The sequence below is a fragment of the Phragmites australis genome, chromosome 6 (genome assembly GCF_958298935.1).
Source record: "Phragmites australis chromosome 6, lpPhrAust1.1, whole genome shotgun sequence".
Lineage (NCBI taxonomy): Eukaryota > Viridiplantae > Streptophyta > Magnoliopsida > Poales > Poaceae > Phragmites > Phragmites australis.
In genome coordinates this window covers 2,965,069-2,982,178 of record NC_084926.1, presented here as the reverse complement: position 1 = coordinate 2,982,178, position 17,110 = coordinate 2,965,069, and the positions used below count along the sequence as shown (strand labels likewise).

Below are 17,110 nucleotides of genomic sequence, written 5' to 3'. Positions count from 1 at the left end.
CGTAGAGCCGATGCACGTGCTCGACTTGGGGCAGACCGCGCTCCATTCCTTGTTGTGCCAACTTGCATAGGGCATCGAAGCGAAGGTGCCCGTAGCGCTTGTGCCATAACCACGCACCGTCCTCGCGGCGGATTGCTAGACAAACGGGGTGTACGATGGTGAGCCGAGGGTGTACAGGCGATTCACTGAGCGCCTTACCCTTGCGAGGAGACGCCGGTTGCAGTATCGGATCCTAGGCACCCTGCCACCGATCAGGATCTTGCATCCTTCTTCGTCGAGCTGGCCAAGGCTCACGATGTTGGTGGTCAGCCTTGGGATGAAGTACACCCCCGTGAGAGGGCGATGCTCACCGGTCTTTGCTTCAACAGGATCATCCCGTGGCCCTCGATGTCGACCACAGAGTTGTCGTTGAACTTGACAGTGTCGCAGATCTGGGTATCAAGGTTGAAGAACGCGACGCGAGCCCCAGACATGTGGTTGGTGGCGCCACTGTCGAGGTATCGTAGGGTCTCATCGCACTCCTCATCCCGATCAAGCTGAGCGAGGACCTTGGCCTTGACAAGGCGTAAAAGGCAAGTCTCAGGCGCAGGTGACTCGATGATGGCATCGTGCGGTATTGGGGAATTGAAGACTGAGACAGCCCTAGCCATCAGCAAGGTGGGATCGTCGTCTTCTTCTCCTTGCGCAAGGTGGGCCTCAACCCTCTTGGGCTTACTGTGGCAGTCCTTAGCCCAGTGACAGGTCTTGCCACAGCTGCGGCACTTGTCCGTCGCACACTCCTAGCCCGCTTCTGAGGATGACCTGGCCTTTCTGTCATGGGAGCCACCATTGCGCCCACGATCGTGTGGCTTTGTGTGCTTCTTGCCGCCATTGCTGTTGCTCGATCCACCATGATCGTCATCTTGCTCGCGGATCTTCAGCCGCGCGAGCCACTCCTCCTCCGTGAGGAGAAGTCGCCCAGCCTTGTCGACGGTTGGGGTGGGCTTAGCACGGCATTGCTCAACGACGTGGAGGCGGCCCGTTACCTTATTCGATTGATAGCTCATTCACGTCAAGGAGCGTTTTAATCGAGATCACCACTTGCGATAGTCTATCGGGAACGACCTGCAAGAACTTTTTCACTACCTCAGCGTCGGTGATCTCATCACCGAGGGTGCGGATGCTGTTCACGAGACTGGTGATGCGGAGAGAGAATTCATCCACGAACTCACCGTCCTTAAACTCGATCTCCCCGAACTCCCGAATCAGTAGTTGCGCATTGGTCTCGCACATGCGCTGCATGCCCACGCGAACGGTCTTGACCGCCTACCACGCCGACTACGCCGTCCACTTCACCGCGAGGGATTTGAGCATCTCGGGTGGCACCGCACGCAGGATGGTTGCGAGTGCGAGCCTATCCTCGTGATAGTCACGACCTCGTCATCCTTCGGCTCGACGACCTACCACTGGCCTTGAGCCTGCAAATTCACGCGCATCAACAACGATCACTCCTGGTACTGTGTGCACATGAGCATAGGGTACTGGACGGTGGCACCCGTCTCCTTCGCTACATGCTGCACAACGACCTCGCTATGGCGTCGACCATGGCACGGGGAAGGAGAAGGAGACGAACAACGGTGACACGGTGGCGTCGGTGATTGCCCCACTACTGGTGTCGATTTCATCAACATCAGCGTCTGTGATCAGTCATGCTTTGATACCAAATGTCAACCAAATTCTCGACCGAACAACTCGAACGAGCTCAAGAACTCCATCAGAATAAAACAGAGGAACACTGGTTTTGCGCTGCGATGAACGTTACAACTTTTATAGTTTTTTTCTTACCTATTTAACAACGAAACAGCTAGCAGGGCCGTTGAAAAACCACCATGCATTCGTGCGCCACCACTTGTCACGACGTGCGCCATTCCGCACGCCTGGTCGTGCCGCGCGCGACGTGGATTGAGCTCCGACGTGAACGAGCATGCCAGCCGAAACTAACTCAGCTGTTCTCTAACAGCAAAACATGCTAATTGAAACACACACTAACACAAGTTTACAGTAACAGATTACAGTTATAGAGATGTTCACTAAATATGAGTGGTGTTTTAGTAATAGAATCTATGATTGAGCTTAATTTATTCATGTTAGGGTGTTTGAAACCTTGTAATTTTCATTCGGTTTTTGCAAGTCTAGTGTGCAACTTTGTAATAATGAAAGACTGTGCATATAAGGGTGTAAAGACCGGGTTAGTTTTATTCCTTAATTAAAAAAAAAGCACCTGCCCTGCTAGACTGGTAGCCCTCGCCTGCAACTCAAGACTCTTGATATTTTACTCTACATACTTACGGCCACAGCCAGATCTATAAGAACGCTAGGACAGCCTCTGATACACAAAAAAACTGGATATTTCCTAAATTGAGTCAATATCATAGTGAATCAAAACACTCCCTCCAGTACTCCATATGCATTGTTTTTAAACTTGCAGAGCATTATATTTGTTTTGTCTGTTCTTTAGGTTGTTTCCTGTTTCGTATTCTCTGTAAGACAGTAAAGTTTTATTTTGTTCCAGCTCACTGACAACCAGCACGGTGTATTAAACCTAAACTTTCTTCGTTTATGCAAGATACACAGTGCTCATATGCATTAGACAAACCAGACTATTTAAACGAGGGCATCCTCTTAGTACTCTGGTACACAATCAATTCAACATTTTGGGTGCAATATTTGGAAGAGGAAAGAGGTATGATTGAAAATAAAAATCAGCATGAAACTTTGCTATCGTTGTGTCAACAATGGATGTGAAAGAGCTTTACAGTGGCTAACTAACACTACAAGTCGAGTTAATTTACATTCGGAATTTTCCGTAGCCTTTTTGGTCCATTTTAATTATTTTCTGCAGGTCAGCCCCATGCTGTGGACAAAGCATAGTTTACCACCAGCTTCCCATCAATACCAAAGTTCTGCAGTGTTAACACAAGATGGTTAGCCTTCTTCTTTTGACCATAAAAACTATGCTAATGGGATGTGTAGCATATAATTTGCGAGACTGCAAATTGGATGGAAAGAATAAGTTACCGAAACACATTCAAGAACTAATTGATATTGCAACAAAATGGTAATGGTCTTTCAAACGAAATATATAAGAATGTCAAAGGTAGGGTATTCCAGAAGCAATAGCGCAAGTACATATGAGTTAGAATCTTACATTATACAAGTCAATTACCAGTTCGTCTGGGTTTGGAGAAAATGCACTGTTGATATAGACAAACTGTGGGCAACACAGAGAACTGTCAGTAAAATTCCATCATATCACAGATCAAATTCCCATCGAAATGACAAGTATGTTCTACCAGTGTATCCTGATGAAGTTGTCGGCAAAGAAATTCGATGACTTTCAGAAATTTATCTCGCCCTGAAATCTGACACGAGATACACCGGCAACAAGTTAATTAAGTCCATGGTGTGCAACACAAGGCAAACACCGCCAAAGCCAATTTCAGGAACAGACTGCAACTATAACCGATGATAACAGGATACCGATGAATTCAACCAATTGAACTATTCAGTAAGAAACATGTAATTTCATGAAGCAACTGGGTTGACAAATAGTCAAGTACATGATGAACACTACAAAAACATACGGGTTTAGTTATTTTCTACCTTTTCATAATCACTGAAAGGTTCAGGGTTAGAATATAACTAATGTCAGTAATAAGGTAAGCACTTATTTTCATACGAAAGTTGCTTTCTCAAGTTGCCTACAACCAAGACCAAGTTGCTGCAAGGTATCCAATCTATGAGTTCTGAAACTTATTCCCCACTGTTGTGGCAACGTCCAGACACCTGTTGGACATCGTGTTTCTAAAATTTCAGCTCTTGAGGCTGCAAGCAGCCCCAACTGCTACAAGCAACCATCAAGGCTGTGTTACCATTGACAATTCAGTCTAAATCTTTTTTATTCTTGGGGAATCCCAACCAATTTCTTATTAAGCTGAACAGGAACAGCAGTAAGTTGCCTCTTGATGAACTGGAACTATGCCAAGGTCCTGTTTTAATTCCCATATTAACGCATTCACCATGAGCACAAGCGTTTCAAAGGCCAGATGCATTAGTGGCTTGTTTGGCAAGCGATGGTAAGGGGAATGGGAGTTAGAGGAGGGAGTTGGGCGGGAGTTGGACTTTTAATCCCTATCTCTTGTTAATAGAGTTGACTTGTGATGGGAGTTAATAGAGGGATTTTAGGAGGAAATACTTTTTTCACCGTTTGGTTGGTGGGTTGAAGAGTGGGGAGTTGAAAGTTAAGTTATAATGAACGGTGGAGATGCAATCATTTTCCATTACACATACAACTCCCACCCAATTACCACTCCTCCCCTAGTAAGATATTGGTGGGAGTTCGTCCAATTTCCTATCCCACCAAAATTCCCACTCCTACGAAACAAACAAGAGAATTTGAAACCCCTGCCTCAAAACTCCTATTCTCTCACCAATTACCCCCAACCAAACGCACCGTAATAATTCTTGGCAACTCCCTCCGAATTCAACTCTAAGGTCTATTTGGCGGAGCTCTAGCTAAAAGAATTCTTGGAGCTAGATATTTTACCTCCAGAAATTCGTGGTGATGGAGTTATGGGTACCTTGAGGGTGAGGGTATTTGGGTGAGCCATTTTATTCCAATTTTAAACTAAAAATAGTAACTTAAACCACTTTATTATAGCCTACAACCGCAAAATCTGGCTTGAGGCTGGAAGCTGGAGCTCTGCCAAACGGTGTCCAAGTATCCCACTTTAGATAAGTCCCCCAATTCTGCCAGAACGAAGATCAAATCACCAAACCCTACCTCTCAGGCTATACCGCGAATGAAATCAAGATCTACCTACAAAGCTACAAGAAAAATATCTCGAATCGCAAGCAGAAATACGGAAAAGGGCGAGGGGAAAACGAAGCTCGCACCTTGAATTTGGATTGCTTCAGTATCGGCGCATCACCCGTCGACCGCACATGCACCACAACTGCAATCCCGTGGAAACAGAGAGCTGAGCACAGTATTTCAGGAGGAAAGGAAGGAGACAGTAACAAGCAAAAGGCATAGAACAGTGGCGGAGCTTGCAAGAACCTTTCTGATCAACCTCCGCGGCCATCGGAGCTACGACGACGAGGCCACGAGGTGGTGGTTTCGACGGCGACACAGCTCCGAAATCGCAAGAAACAAGGGAATCTATCAGAGCTCTGTTCGTAGTTATGGACCAAGGCCTTCACGGTTGGGACTCGGAAGAAACGGATGCGTGCGACTCGGCCCAAAATGGCCTGGAACCCGGCAATGGGCTGAGCCAGCCCATATTACGTGATTTTCCGTTCTCACTACAGATTGCCTTCAGAGAGAGATCTTCCCTAAAACATATAGACAAAGGGGGGTTTTTTTTGAGAGAGAGACGCTAATGAGTAGTAACTACTATGCTGCACGCGTTTTGTACATCAGACGTGAGAGCGTACAGAATTCATACAAAAGGGCGCGTGAAGTTGCAGGAGTACTTGTGGCTCAAAGTAGCGCATGCAGAGGCTACGGGACTCACACGGGAGGATATGAGAGGGGTGGGAAGAAAATTGAGTATTTATTGAATAGTATGAGATGAGTAATTTTTATGAAATTTAAAATTAGTCTACAGGATGGGAAGTTAAACTACGGCAAGGAAGCATTGTATCCTTTTTAAGTAGTAGTGAGTGGAAACATGGGGCAATACCTTTATGTACTGTTAGAGACTGTTTGGTTCAACATGCCAAATTAAATTTGGGTATGTCTAAGAGTCACTAGTAATAAAAAACAAGTCAATATTTAATTAAAAAATTCCAAAAAACATACTTTTATAACTTCTATCAATTTTTAATGCCTCAAATAAATCTAAAAAATATAGAAAAAATCACTAATATTCTTCTCATATGATATAATAATTTATAAAAATATTTTTAACCCTAATTTATTTGGTAAAAAGATAAGTTCTTTTGTAATTGTCTATTTATATGTATTTTTATCATTTCATGTGATATTTTCTTTTTAATTTAATTTAAATTCAAACAAATTCAAACATGCACAAATTCATCTAAATACATATAAATATAAATAGATCATCATATACACTCTAATCTCACCAACAAAATAGAAAACTAGTTCATCATATCCACTTTAATCCCAACAATCAAAAAGAAAAATTACTCATCCTATCTATCCCAACTAAAAAAATTAGATCATTTCATAAAAAAAAATAGATGCTCTTATCCTATTAAACCTCATCATCTAACCAATCGCACCCCAAGCCAACTGTTGGATAGGAGAGGGTGCGGGACAGGGTGGGGGCAAACGGGGCAGAGACACTGGTACGTGGGCCCGGAAATTTGGCTCGACCGCTCGAGGATCAACAGAAATATCAGGGAAGATTGGGACAAATCGAGCACTGTTTTACTTTGATGTATAGATTGGATGCCAATGGAATCTTTCAGCAAACTCAAGCGTGTGCATCACTGATGGGGTAGCAGTGTAAGGCTGACATTATGGCGAACATAACTGATGACACCTGACCCGACCCAGCTGATCAGCAGAGCCGGTAGAATAGTAGATGCTGATGCTCCGTAGATAGAGAGGTTGGTTAAACACCTGACACGAGAAATTCTGTCGCGAGCTCTGACATTGCCGAACACGGAAAACCAGGTTACATCCCTGCATCGGATCCCCTCAAAACCAAAACAAACCCAAATGAGGGCTTAAACTACTCGAGAGGCGCAGTAAGAATCTACAACAACCTCTTGCCCGGTTTCTTTTAGCACGCTTGTACAAGTAGGGATGAAAATAGTTATAATGGATAGTTCTCAATCACTATTTACTTATTTTTTTATTAACTTAATTTGGTGAGAGTAAATCTCAAATCCATTTTTAAGTTTTAAATCGACCTAATTAAAAAAATACAAAATATGTATTTCTATGGTCAGGACTACATTGCAGCGTCTCCTATCAGTAAATAATCATATTAAACCTTATCTCATATATTTAATGGTCAGAACCAATTCATGATATGATACGTGCCATTTTATTTTCTTTTTTATTTTTTCACCTATGATTTTTTTCTAACTCATCTATAGTTTTTATGATAACTTATACTACATATCATACTATGAATTAGATCTAAACCTTAAATGCATGATATAAGATCTAGTAGGATTATTTTCTCTCTTATCCCAAAGTGTCGAACGGCTCATCAAAGCACAATCACTAAACCGAATAATCGGGTAATTAACATGTCTAACCTTCAGGCTCACCGGCTGCGCGTGCGCGGTAGTTTATGGACTTGGTCTGCCGAGACTTCGAATTCTTAGGTCGTCCACGTGCCATGTGTGCCGTCGAGTAGAAGAACATGCATGATGAGCTCCTTTGCTGCTTCGGTTTTGCTAATTTCTTGTTGCCACTTCACCATGTTCCATGCGCTCCATCTGCGTGTTCGTTGAACTTTCCGGGGTGATCAGGAAACTATGTCAGTTCAGGTAACTACAGCCAGACATGCTTTCGATCGTCTTGCTTTTTGCCACTGCCGTGTGCAGGAAACACGTGCCGGCTCACGGCGTTGAACCTAACCTCCCGCTCGAAACAAGTAAACCACCACTAGATATTCACTGCCGCAACGTGCCACGAGATCAGGCACCACATGCACGTATACACACAAATGGTCAGGACAGGTGAGGTCAGGCAGGAGTGACACTGTCAGTAGAAGAGTAATGCCCTTACCATACCTAGCTCGACTGTAGCGCAGTAAGGAGTAACCTTTTTTATCCTCAATAATGCGGACACCAAGTTACAGACCTTTAAATCAAGGTGTGTTTAGTTTATCGGATAAAGTTTTTTAAAGTTGTATTGTGTAAGTAGACTAAACCGAGTTATATTTATTGAAAAATATTTGTATTTATTGTTGAGTTAAGTTTGTATTTGATTGTTTGAATCTGAGGCCGTATGAGCAGATGCAGGAGTTAAGATTGTGATTGATTATTCATATTAAGATGATATTATAACATCGGAAAGTGGGTTTCTATCGGGTTAGACTGCAGAGTGAAATTCAAATCAAGTTTTACTCTCGAACCATGATGAGATTGTATATTTATACATAGCTAGATCATGTTGCAACAGAATATGCAGAAGATGCAGCCAACTAGAGCTGGCCAAGCAGACGGAGAGCTATCTCCAACGGAGTCTTCAAATCTGCAAATTTCAGTGCCACAGTACTTTGCGGTGTACTGTAGCACTAGAAATTCGTAACCATCTGATCCTGTATCCAGTGATACAATACTGCTACAGTGTTGTTGATAGGGGATGCTGTAATAGTATTTTGAGGATGAAAATTTAATTTAAAGTAGCTGTTGGAGATGATCTTAGTCAGCATTACAGGCAGCTAAATAGTTTTTTTTTTCAAAATTCTATGCATCTGAGGATGGGAGAGATCAAAGAACCAAATACACACCCAATTAATCAGGCTCAGCGAGCGAGCGAGAGCTGTACGGGGCGGGGTCCGCAAGCCTCAGTCACTCACGTGCGGATCGCTAGGCGCTCATGCCTGGCGCTGCGCAGGTCTTTCGTCTTTAGGGCGATCGAACAGCCTCCCCGCGCGTGCGCTCCGCGTCCGTTTCGCCATTGAATATCAGATGGTGGCGTGGTGGTTTTCTGGCAGGGGTGCAGGGGAGACGTACCTTTTGGACCGCATTTTGTCGCGAGCACAGTGGCGCCGTGCGCAGCGGTGTCGAGTGCCCATTGGCCCAACGGGTTGCTTAATTGGCAGGTAGCACAAGAATATCTTCTAGTTCAGCTCGGTGCATGACCGCTATTTTTTCCATTTTGCTCCTTTTTTTTCAGATTTAGCACTGCAATCAATTTCTGCACGTCCGTTGCAGACCTCTACAGCTACAGTAGAAGAAGATGGTTTGATCGCTGATAAACCTACGGTTTTAACATGCGACTTCTGCTTTCTGGAGTGAGCTGGATAGGAGACAAGACCAGGTTTTGGACTTGTGGTAATCTGCTAGTAGTGTACTAGTCAAAGAGAAGGGTTGGGCGTTTATATGGACAAGCTTTTTGGCATAGCCAAACGCTCCTAGCCGTGTCAATTCATACGCAACAAGCAAGATAGTCATGTTAATAATATGTTTAGCTTTGTTATAATATCTTATTATAATAATTTTTGATTAAAAATTAACTTTTTTTAGTTTTTATGAGGTTATATCATTTAGTTATAAAACACATAAAGTTAGAAGAAATAAAAATTAGATTAGATTAGACACCTTCCACCATTATGCCCCCGTGCGCAAGCTGTCAGCGTAGTACGACTACTGCCTGCCTGCCTTCCCCATCGACCGCCCCTCATCGGCTGACTAACCCCAAAGGACTCCCCTTCGCGCACTAGCCCCCCTAGTGCCTCCTCGGCCGGGTGCCGCTGCACCCCTCGTCGTGAATGTGTCGGATTAAGCTGCCAATGCGGTCGCTCGACACTGTGCGAGCTAGGATATGTCAATTTTGACCCGATCAACATGAGCTTTGACCCATCATTAGAATATTAAGAGTGAAATATGGATAATATGTTGAAATATAAAGATATATGAATAAAAAATATTTTTAAATAGTTCTTAATATAATGATATAGACAGTATAATTTAGATAGTCTACTAAAGATACTCTCACTTAGATCATCTCCAATATATACTCTAAAAATTCGTTCCCTACCAAATTATTACAGCACCTACTGATAATATTACAGTTCTCTATTTTTTCATCTTTAATAGCTACCCTATTTTTACCTTTTATTACTCTACTTCTCTGCTCAGATTCACGTGTATACGCTATGAACAGTGACATAGGCTCTGTATCCGTCCGCAAAAATACCACCACTTACCTTTTATCTGAAACACTGTTTACCAGATAAGTATTATGTACATCACCATTCGATATTTTACTATAGCATTAAAAAAAAATACAGATATGAAATCCGATTGGCTTGGCAAAAATCCAAAATTAAACAACATACGTCACCGTATTTACCGAAATAGACAACATGTCAGCGTATTTACAATTTTAGCATCTGTATTCGGCACACCGTGTACCGGTACACGGTGTGCCGAATACAGATGCTAAAATTGTAAATACGCTGACATGTTGTCTATTTCGATAAATACGATCGCGTATGTTGTTTAATTTTGAATTTTTGCCGATTGCCTTAGGAACAATACTACCGGTACGCATGACTCGCGATACTGTAACGGTGCCGGGACGACCGCAAGTGCAGGCTTTGAAGGCTGCTGCTAGGAGTACAGGCTACTAGGCTGATTCCACAGTAACCTACTACTGCTCAGTTCACCAGCTGCTGCGAGCAGTGTGCATGCATACAGCAGGGGACAGCAACGCTGGTGCGGCGGCAGCAGCAGTGTGAGCCTATACGGTTATAAGGACGGGCTGACGTAAAGGTCAATTGTTACAGACATATCAACCCATGTATAAGGGTCTCGTATGTCAGTGACTGTGTCCCTTTAGCATTGATGAAGTCAGAGGAACCGGTTCTCGGCTATAGCTTATAGAGAGAAATTTTGTGAGATCGATATGTATAAGATTTCGATAAGATTTTTATCTATACTATATATGTGTGATCGAACGGTACGTACATGTGTATATTTGTACACGTGAAAATATGTGTCAATACACTGCACAGGTCTTATAAAATTTCTCTCCATAGCTTAGAGAGAAATTTTGTGAGACCCACATGTATAAGACCCCGATAAGACCCTTATCCACACCATACACACGCGATCAAACGGCACACACGCGTGTATATCTGTACACGCGAAAACACATGTCAACACACTGCACAGGTCTCACCGAAAAACCCGGTCTCATAAAATTTCTCTCCATAGTCTAGAGAGAAATTTCGTGAGACCCGCATGTATAAGATCCTGGTAAAACCCTCATCCACACCATACACACGCGATCGAATGACACACACATACATACCTATACATACGAAAACACATATCAATATACTGCACAAGTCTCACCTAAAAACCCAATCTTATAAAATTTCTCTCCATAGCCTATAGCATTCAATCGCATGGACGGAAGCAAAACCTGGCACTCCGATAGTGTCTCAGGGCTGGCGGCTGGATACAGCACCAAGGGCTCTGCGATTGCCATTGAATTCGTGAAGACTGTGGGTCAGTCTCAGCTCTCTGCTCGCTGGAGTGCAACCCTGCATCTTTCTGTGCCCTCGTTGCGTCGGGTTAACGGGAACGGCTCAAATGAGTCAAAGAGTCATGACTCAAGTGCCTGGGGTTTGGACTTTGGAGTGAAAGCCTGAACAGTTCGGAGTGACCCTAAGTACTGTGCTAGGTTGTAGAGTAGAGCTCTACAAGTAGCTCCGAGAAACAATCAAAGATAAACAAATAAAACCTCACGTCATCACCACTGTCCTACTCAGCTTGCTGCCTCACGAAGCATGGTGGTTATTGTTCTGATTAAGTTGTAACCTATGCGAAAGTATGATGTTAGAGTGCAAAGCAGTCTGACCTAGCTTGCTGCACCCACGAGCCTACGACCTCCAATCTAGATTTGAGTTTGCCCGCTATACGCATAGACTCAACATCTCAACCGGAGCCATGACCAAACTCTTGAGCAACTTAACCTAAAATACTACTTGATATGTGATATCATCTTTTAAGTTACGCTTCTCCATCATCAACTTTCAAAATGAGGCTAAATCCAACAATTTCCTCCATTACAGGTTGATCTTAACAATCTCCCCCGTCATACACCATCCTGAGACGTTTCGAACTAACCCGGTACTGACCTAGAGATATTTCGAATTTACTACCTCTGATATCACTGAACATATAATAAATTAGGCCGCAGAGCAGGTGGGCTTCTAAGCTTCTAGCGGAATACACACATCTGACAAACTATCACAGGCAGAGGAATCCGACAGAGGAAAAGGGAAATCCAGAACTGCGCACGCTCACAAGATATTACACGGACTGACAAAGTGCTTAAGAAATTAGAAAGCCTCATCTCTGCTAACCTCAGCACAGCTCGACCGGGAGAGGCAATTGCAGGGAAAATGTGAGACTCAAAGCAACATTACAGAAGAGAGGACAGAAAAAGGAGAAACGGAAATGATCATTCTTAGAAGGTTTTCGGTCTTTCAAGATCCTCAAACTATGCACCTCTGGAGCAAGACGGTAGAGCTCAGGAGCAGCACGCCAGGAAAGAACCAGTCATTGTGTTCCAAGTCGATGTGGCCTTGTCCCGTAGCAATCAGGCAACACAAAGCTCGGAGAATCGGGCTCACTCAGCTGCAAATTGTACCAAGCGAAGCACGAAGTAATGATCAGTACAAGACCTTGAAAAGGAAAAAAATGATGCAGACTAACACCATACTACAAAAATGCAGATGGATCAGTACGCAGTACGCACCATTACGGTAGCGGGAGGAGATGGGGAGGTCGTTCGTGGCCATAGGGATGGACATGGACAGCTGCGTCTCGCCGTCGAGCCCCATCCACGGGCCTTTGTTGTTTTTCTCGTGCGGCCACTCGTCGAAGAAGGGCCGCAGCGGCTTCTGCGCCGCGGCCTCGGCGTCGTGGCCAGACGGCCTCTCCAGCCTCAGGTCGGCGCCCAGCACGAAGCAGTGCTGCTGCTGCTGACGCCGCCTTTCTTCCTCGTTGTCCTCTTCCTTTGTCAGATCAACGGAGTACGCCGACGCCGAGCCATTCCCGTACCCGCCACCCGGGAACAGCGACGTGGCGCCCTGCTTCGGCTCCATGCCGAGCGGCTTGAACTGCCACTGTCCCGCGGCGTGACGGTCCCTCTCATTTGTGCCCTCGGAGAGGAAGGCGTGCTCGCCGACCTCCTTAGCTGTGTGCCAATAGGCATAGTCCCTTTGTTCCACGTAGTATGACGCGGGCGGGTGTGGGTGAGTGGTGTCCAGGTGGAGATGGAACGGGCTCACCTGCGCGTGGTAAGATGCAGCCGGCCCGGCGGAGGCTGCGTAGGGGCTGCCGCCGTACAACGCGTGGTACGGCGCCGCGTCGTGCGCGGCGGCCGCCGGGCGGTGGTAGGAGGGCGCCGGGGAGGAGGTGGCGGTTGTGGCGCTCGTGGCTGATGCAACGTTGGAAGAGGTCGGCGCCGGCGTGGCCAAGGACATTTCCACAGGCTTTCTTGAACGGTTCTTGCCGCGATGCATGTGCTTCTCACAGTACTTGGAGTCCGGGTAGGCCTCCTTGGAGCAACGCCACTTCTTGCCGTCCGTTCGCCGGCACCTCCCGGGCTCCGGGTCCTCGTCCGCCTTCCTGCTGAACCCCATCCCGAAGCAGCCCCACCCCACTGCATGCAAAGATACCACGAGTTCATTTCAGTTAGTACCAGCGCGTACGTGAATGGAAACATCAAGCAAAAACGGTGCAAAGGTGGCAAGCGTGCGTGCGTACGCGATGGTTGGGGCGGGAAGGCGAGGGAGGGGGAGGTGGAGATGGCAGAGTCGAGGATGCGGCGGAGCGGCGGCATGAGGTAGGAGGGGATGGGCTTGCCGAACGCCAGGCACTTGTAGATGAGCGCCTGGTGCTCCAGCTCCTGCCACTGCGATGCCGTGAACGGGTACCGCCCAGGGGCGCCGCCCCCGCCACCCGCGCGACCGCTCATCATCATCATCTCCGCGGTCACCGAGTGCCGGCTTCTGTCCGGAGCTATCTGCCGGAGCTGATATCTAGCTTAACACCGCGCGCAAGCGCACCGGCAAGACACTGAACGTGCTGGTCGGAGCGTAGTGAGGCTTGGCTGTTGTTCGGATTCTGGTGGTGAGGTGCCGAGAGCGAGGAGTTGAGGCGCAGCGGCGAATGGAGTGAGCACTCTGTAAGCGTCAGTGGGAAGGGATTTTGTAGTGGGTGTGGAAGAGGACCGTGGCCCCGTGTCAAGATCAAGATGCAAGCGTCGCCGTAGGGTTTCTGGGGCTGCAACAAAGTTGGGCCATCGGATCATGTTTCCGCGGCTCTGATCGACCTGAGGTGGTAGGAGGAGGCAAGTGTTTTATATTTCCTGCCTCATTTATCGACAACCATCCGTTCCGATCCAACGGCCGCTGTTCCGTCTACATGAAACCTACGACCGCAGGTGATTTCCGTTATTCGTTCCCGATGATTCAACAGGACAATCCACGTCAACAAGGCTCATTAATATGCGAGGGGCGTGATATGCAATTTGATTGTCTCCGCTAACCCGTCAGTCCGTGCGTACCAGTGTTCCATAGAAGTTTTTAACATCGGAAGCAGGAGCAGATGGGACGTGCCGTTCCATCGGGCAGTCGCTCGCTGTGCACGCATCCGTACGTGTGACCGAAGCAAAAGAGCAGGCGTGCTGCGAGACTGGTCAGTACCTTGGATCGTTGCTCCATGTTGAGGTGAGGTGCAGTCCGGATTGGTCATTCAGTCAAGATGCAGAGTGCGCGCTGCAGAATCTGCTGTGCGCAGGCGCGCAGCAGCTGCAGCACGCCCAGACTGCGGCTGCTGCCACTCGCTCGCTGCCCCGCGCAGACGTGGAGCGCGGCGACCCAAATTTTCACCGGTCCGCGGCACCAGAAACCCGCTCCTCGTGGCGTTTCCGCTTGCGGGCTGCGAAGCGGCGGCATCCGCGTCGGCGTGCCTGTGCCGCGTATGGCAGGTCGCTAGAGATGCCATGCAAGCTCTGGGCCGAAGGGCGAAGGCCAGCGGCTCACGCTCTCGCTGCCGTTGCCAGTCTTTGAAGTCACCGGAAAGGACTTCTACTTCCTGCCCATTTGCTCTTGCTGCTATCCAGACACCTTGCACCATTCATTAGCTGTTTGCAGCCATAGGGCCTAATTTTTTCACCAAGGGCTCTTTCGTGGAGTATGCAGCGCTACAAGAAAAGCACTCCCGTTGTTCTCTTTGTAGACCAAATGTTGACCTCGCTAGTTCAAAAAAACTCGTGGTGCTTGCCGCTTGTCAGTTTGAGCATCCTCACGATGCATTACTAGAGTATATAGATCCTTTCTTCTAAGCGTATTATTCTACACTGGACCATGATTTACAAAATAAAAAAAAGGTTTACATCAGAGAGATCTCAACCGTGAATATTATTTAATATTGTTATTGATATATTAGCAATCTTAACCGTGAGAGTAATTAGAGCAAATCAAGTAAAATGTACAGGTCCCCTCTCGTTGAGAGGACTATCTATTCTCTAATACGGTGACGACATAATCCTCTTTATGAAATAAGACATAGAAAATGGTAGAAATATGAAACTCTTGTTGTGCGCTTTTGAGCGATTGTCTAGTCTAAAGATCAATTTATATAAGAGCTAATTAGTTTGCTTTGGCAAAGCCAAAGATAGTATGAGCTAATATGAAGATTTATTCGGATATGCTAAAGGAGAGCTCTCCATGCGCTATCTAGGTATTCTAATAGAAGAAGTATCATCTGGTTAAATGGAGTGTTCCTATGCTAGCCTAAATCTCGTTTCTCAAAACAACACCCTACTTTGTAAATAGTTGTTTACATTAACTTCCCAAGATGGGATTCGACAAAACCTCATCCGGGATAAATATTTTGGTTCAAAACCTCTTTTGCAAGTTTCCTAGAAGGCCGGAGATTCTTATTTCTAGGTAGATTTGATGATGGTGAAGCACCATCTTTCTCGCTATGGCACGTTCATAGTCAAATATGACTCAAAAATCTATTACTGGAAGATACTTGGTTAGATGTGACGCTTTTGAGCTACTAATATCCTAGTCTTTATAACATACCTCTGAACACCAAATTGATAGAGAGGAACGAGCTACTCCCTTGCCTTACCAGCATCACCCTTACTGAAGAGCCCGACAAATTTCAGTGGACTTTAAACCGAGTTGGAATTTTCTATGTTCATACTCTTTACCTGGTACTTATTAAGTAAATTTGGAGGATTAAAATACCGATCTTTCTTTGATATATTCGTAGAGGGGTGTTTCCAACGAAGGATAATCTTTACAAGAGATAATAGTAAGGTAATAAAAAGTGTTGCTTTTGTAAAAAAATGAGACAATTAACCATATTTTTTAAATTGCCTTTTTTGCGATATTTGTATGGTGTATCGTTCAAGTAACTTTCAATCTTTACCAATCTAAAAGTGTTCAAATTTATTTGACAATTGACTTTGAAGGATTAGTAAGCATTAGAAGGATAAAATAATGGTAGCGAGACTATTTTTTTTTTGTCATTGTGGTTATACAGAAATGACGTGGTTTTTAATAAAATGAAAATTAACTCTCCACTGTAGGTTATTTTTACTTGTATTTGATTGTTCCATACTTGGGTGGTGTTGTAACGGTAGGAGCACCAATTTATGTGGTATCAGGTCAAGGAGATCTTTATTTGGTTTGGATAACACTTTAGACTTTGGATTATATCTCCTTCATAGTTCGCTAGCAAACCATCTTTTTGTTTTCTTATTTTTTTCTTTTTTTAATATTTATATCCGTGCTATATAAAAGTTGGAAGTGAATTATCATGTGTTTGTATTATTTTGATGTAATATTAATAATAAATAGAATTTTCTGTATACAAAATGCATTAATAAAGCTATCTCCAGCAGCCACCTTAAATTTTCATTCTCAAAAATATTATTACAGTATCCCTTATCACTATTACAGCAATCCTTATTTTTTCATCTCCAACAGCTACCTTATTTTTTACCTTCTACTGCTCTTTTTCCTCCCTCTGAACCCACTGTCACCATCTATCTACAGTACGGCTACAGCAACTCCGCAAATTTGCAGTTCCATATTCTCCCTCGTAACACTGTAGCAATACTGTAACTTCGCAAATTTACAGCCGCTACAACGTTAGATGAAGACTCTGCTGGAGATAATTTTCAGTGCTACAGTCCCCCCCCCCCCCCGAAATAATGTAACACTGGATTCTGTAAATCTAAAAGTTTTGTTGGAGTTGGCCTAAGAACATCTCCAGCGGTGAAAGGAAATTTGCATAATATAGTACTGTTCAGAGAGGTTGACAGCGTGACCGAAAAAGATAAAAAGAGAAGTAGAAAGTAGGAAATAGGGTAGCT

General features: G+C 45.1%; 2 protein-coding genes across 2 annotated transcripts; both read right to left on the bottom strand.

Annotated features, from left to right (window-relative positions):
- Window positions 1-2,637: 2,637 nt before the first annotated feature.
- On the bottom strand, window positions 2,638-5,247 carry LOC133921096 (ubiquitin-like protein ATG12). Its single transcript, XM_062365836.1, has 5 exons — window positions 5,099-5,247; window positions 4,936-4,994; window positions 3,333-3,401; window positions 3,188-3,250; window positions 2,638-2,942 (listed from the first exon to the last, which is right to left on the bottom strand). The coding sequence occupies exons 1-5, from the start codon at window positions 5,121-5,123 to the stop codon at window positions 2,883-2,885; spliced, it is 276 nt and encodes a 91-aa protein (XP_062221820.1). The 5' UTR covers window positions 5,124-5,247; the 3' UTR covers window positions 2,638-2,882.
- Window positions 5,248-12,039: 6,792 nt separating this feature from the next.
- LOC133920347 (growth-regulating factor 1-like) lies at window positions 12,040-13,877 on the bottom strand. The gene is made up of 3 exons (XM_062364961.1): window positions 13,480-13,877; window positions 12,467-13,375; window positions 12,040-12,345 (listed from the first exon to the last, which is right to left on the bottom strand). The coding sequence occupies exons 1-3, from the start codon at window positions 13,697-13,699 to the stop codon at window positions 12,338-12,340; spliced, it is 1,137 nt and encodes a 378-aa protein (XP_062220945.1). The 5' UTR covers window positions 13,700-13,877; the 3' UTR covers window positions 12,040-12,337.
- Between the last annotated feature and the right edge of the window lie 3,233 nt (window positions 13,878-17,110).

Coding starts and splice junctions, on each gene's coding strand:
- LOC133921096 (XM_062365836.1), bottom strand. CDS start 5,123: ATGGCCGCGGAGGTTGATCAGAAAG. Junction 3,402..4,935: donor TGAAGCAATCCAAATTCAAG/GTGCGAGCTTCG, acceptor ATCTCGTGTCAG/ATTTCAGGGCGAGATAAATT. Junction 3,251..3,332: donor AACTTCATCAGGATACACTG/GTAGAACATACT, acceptor TGTTGCCCACAG/TTTGTCTATATCAACAGTGC.
- LOC133920347 (XM_062364961.1), bottom strand. CDS start 13,699: ATGATGATGATGAGCGGTCGCGCGGGTGGCGGGGGCGGCGCCCCTGGG. Junction 13,376..13,479: donor CTTCCCGCCCCAACCATCGC/GTACGCACGCAC, acceptor CTTTGCATGCAG/TGGGGTGGGGCTGCTTCGGG.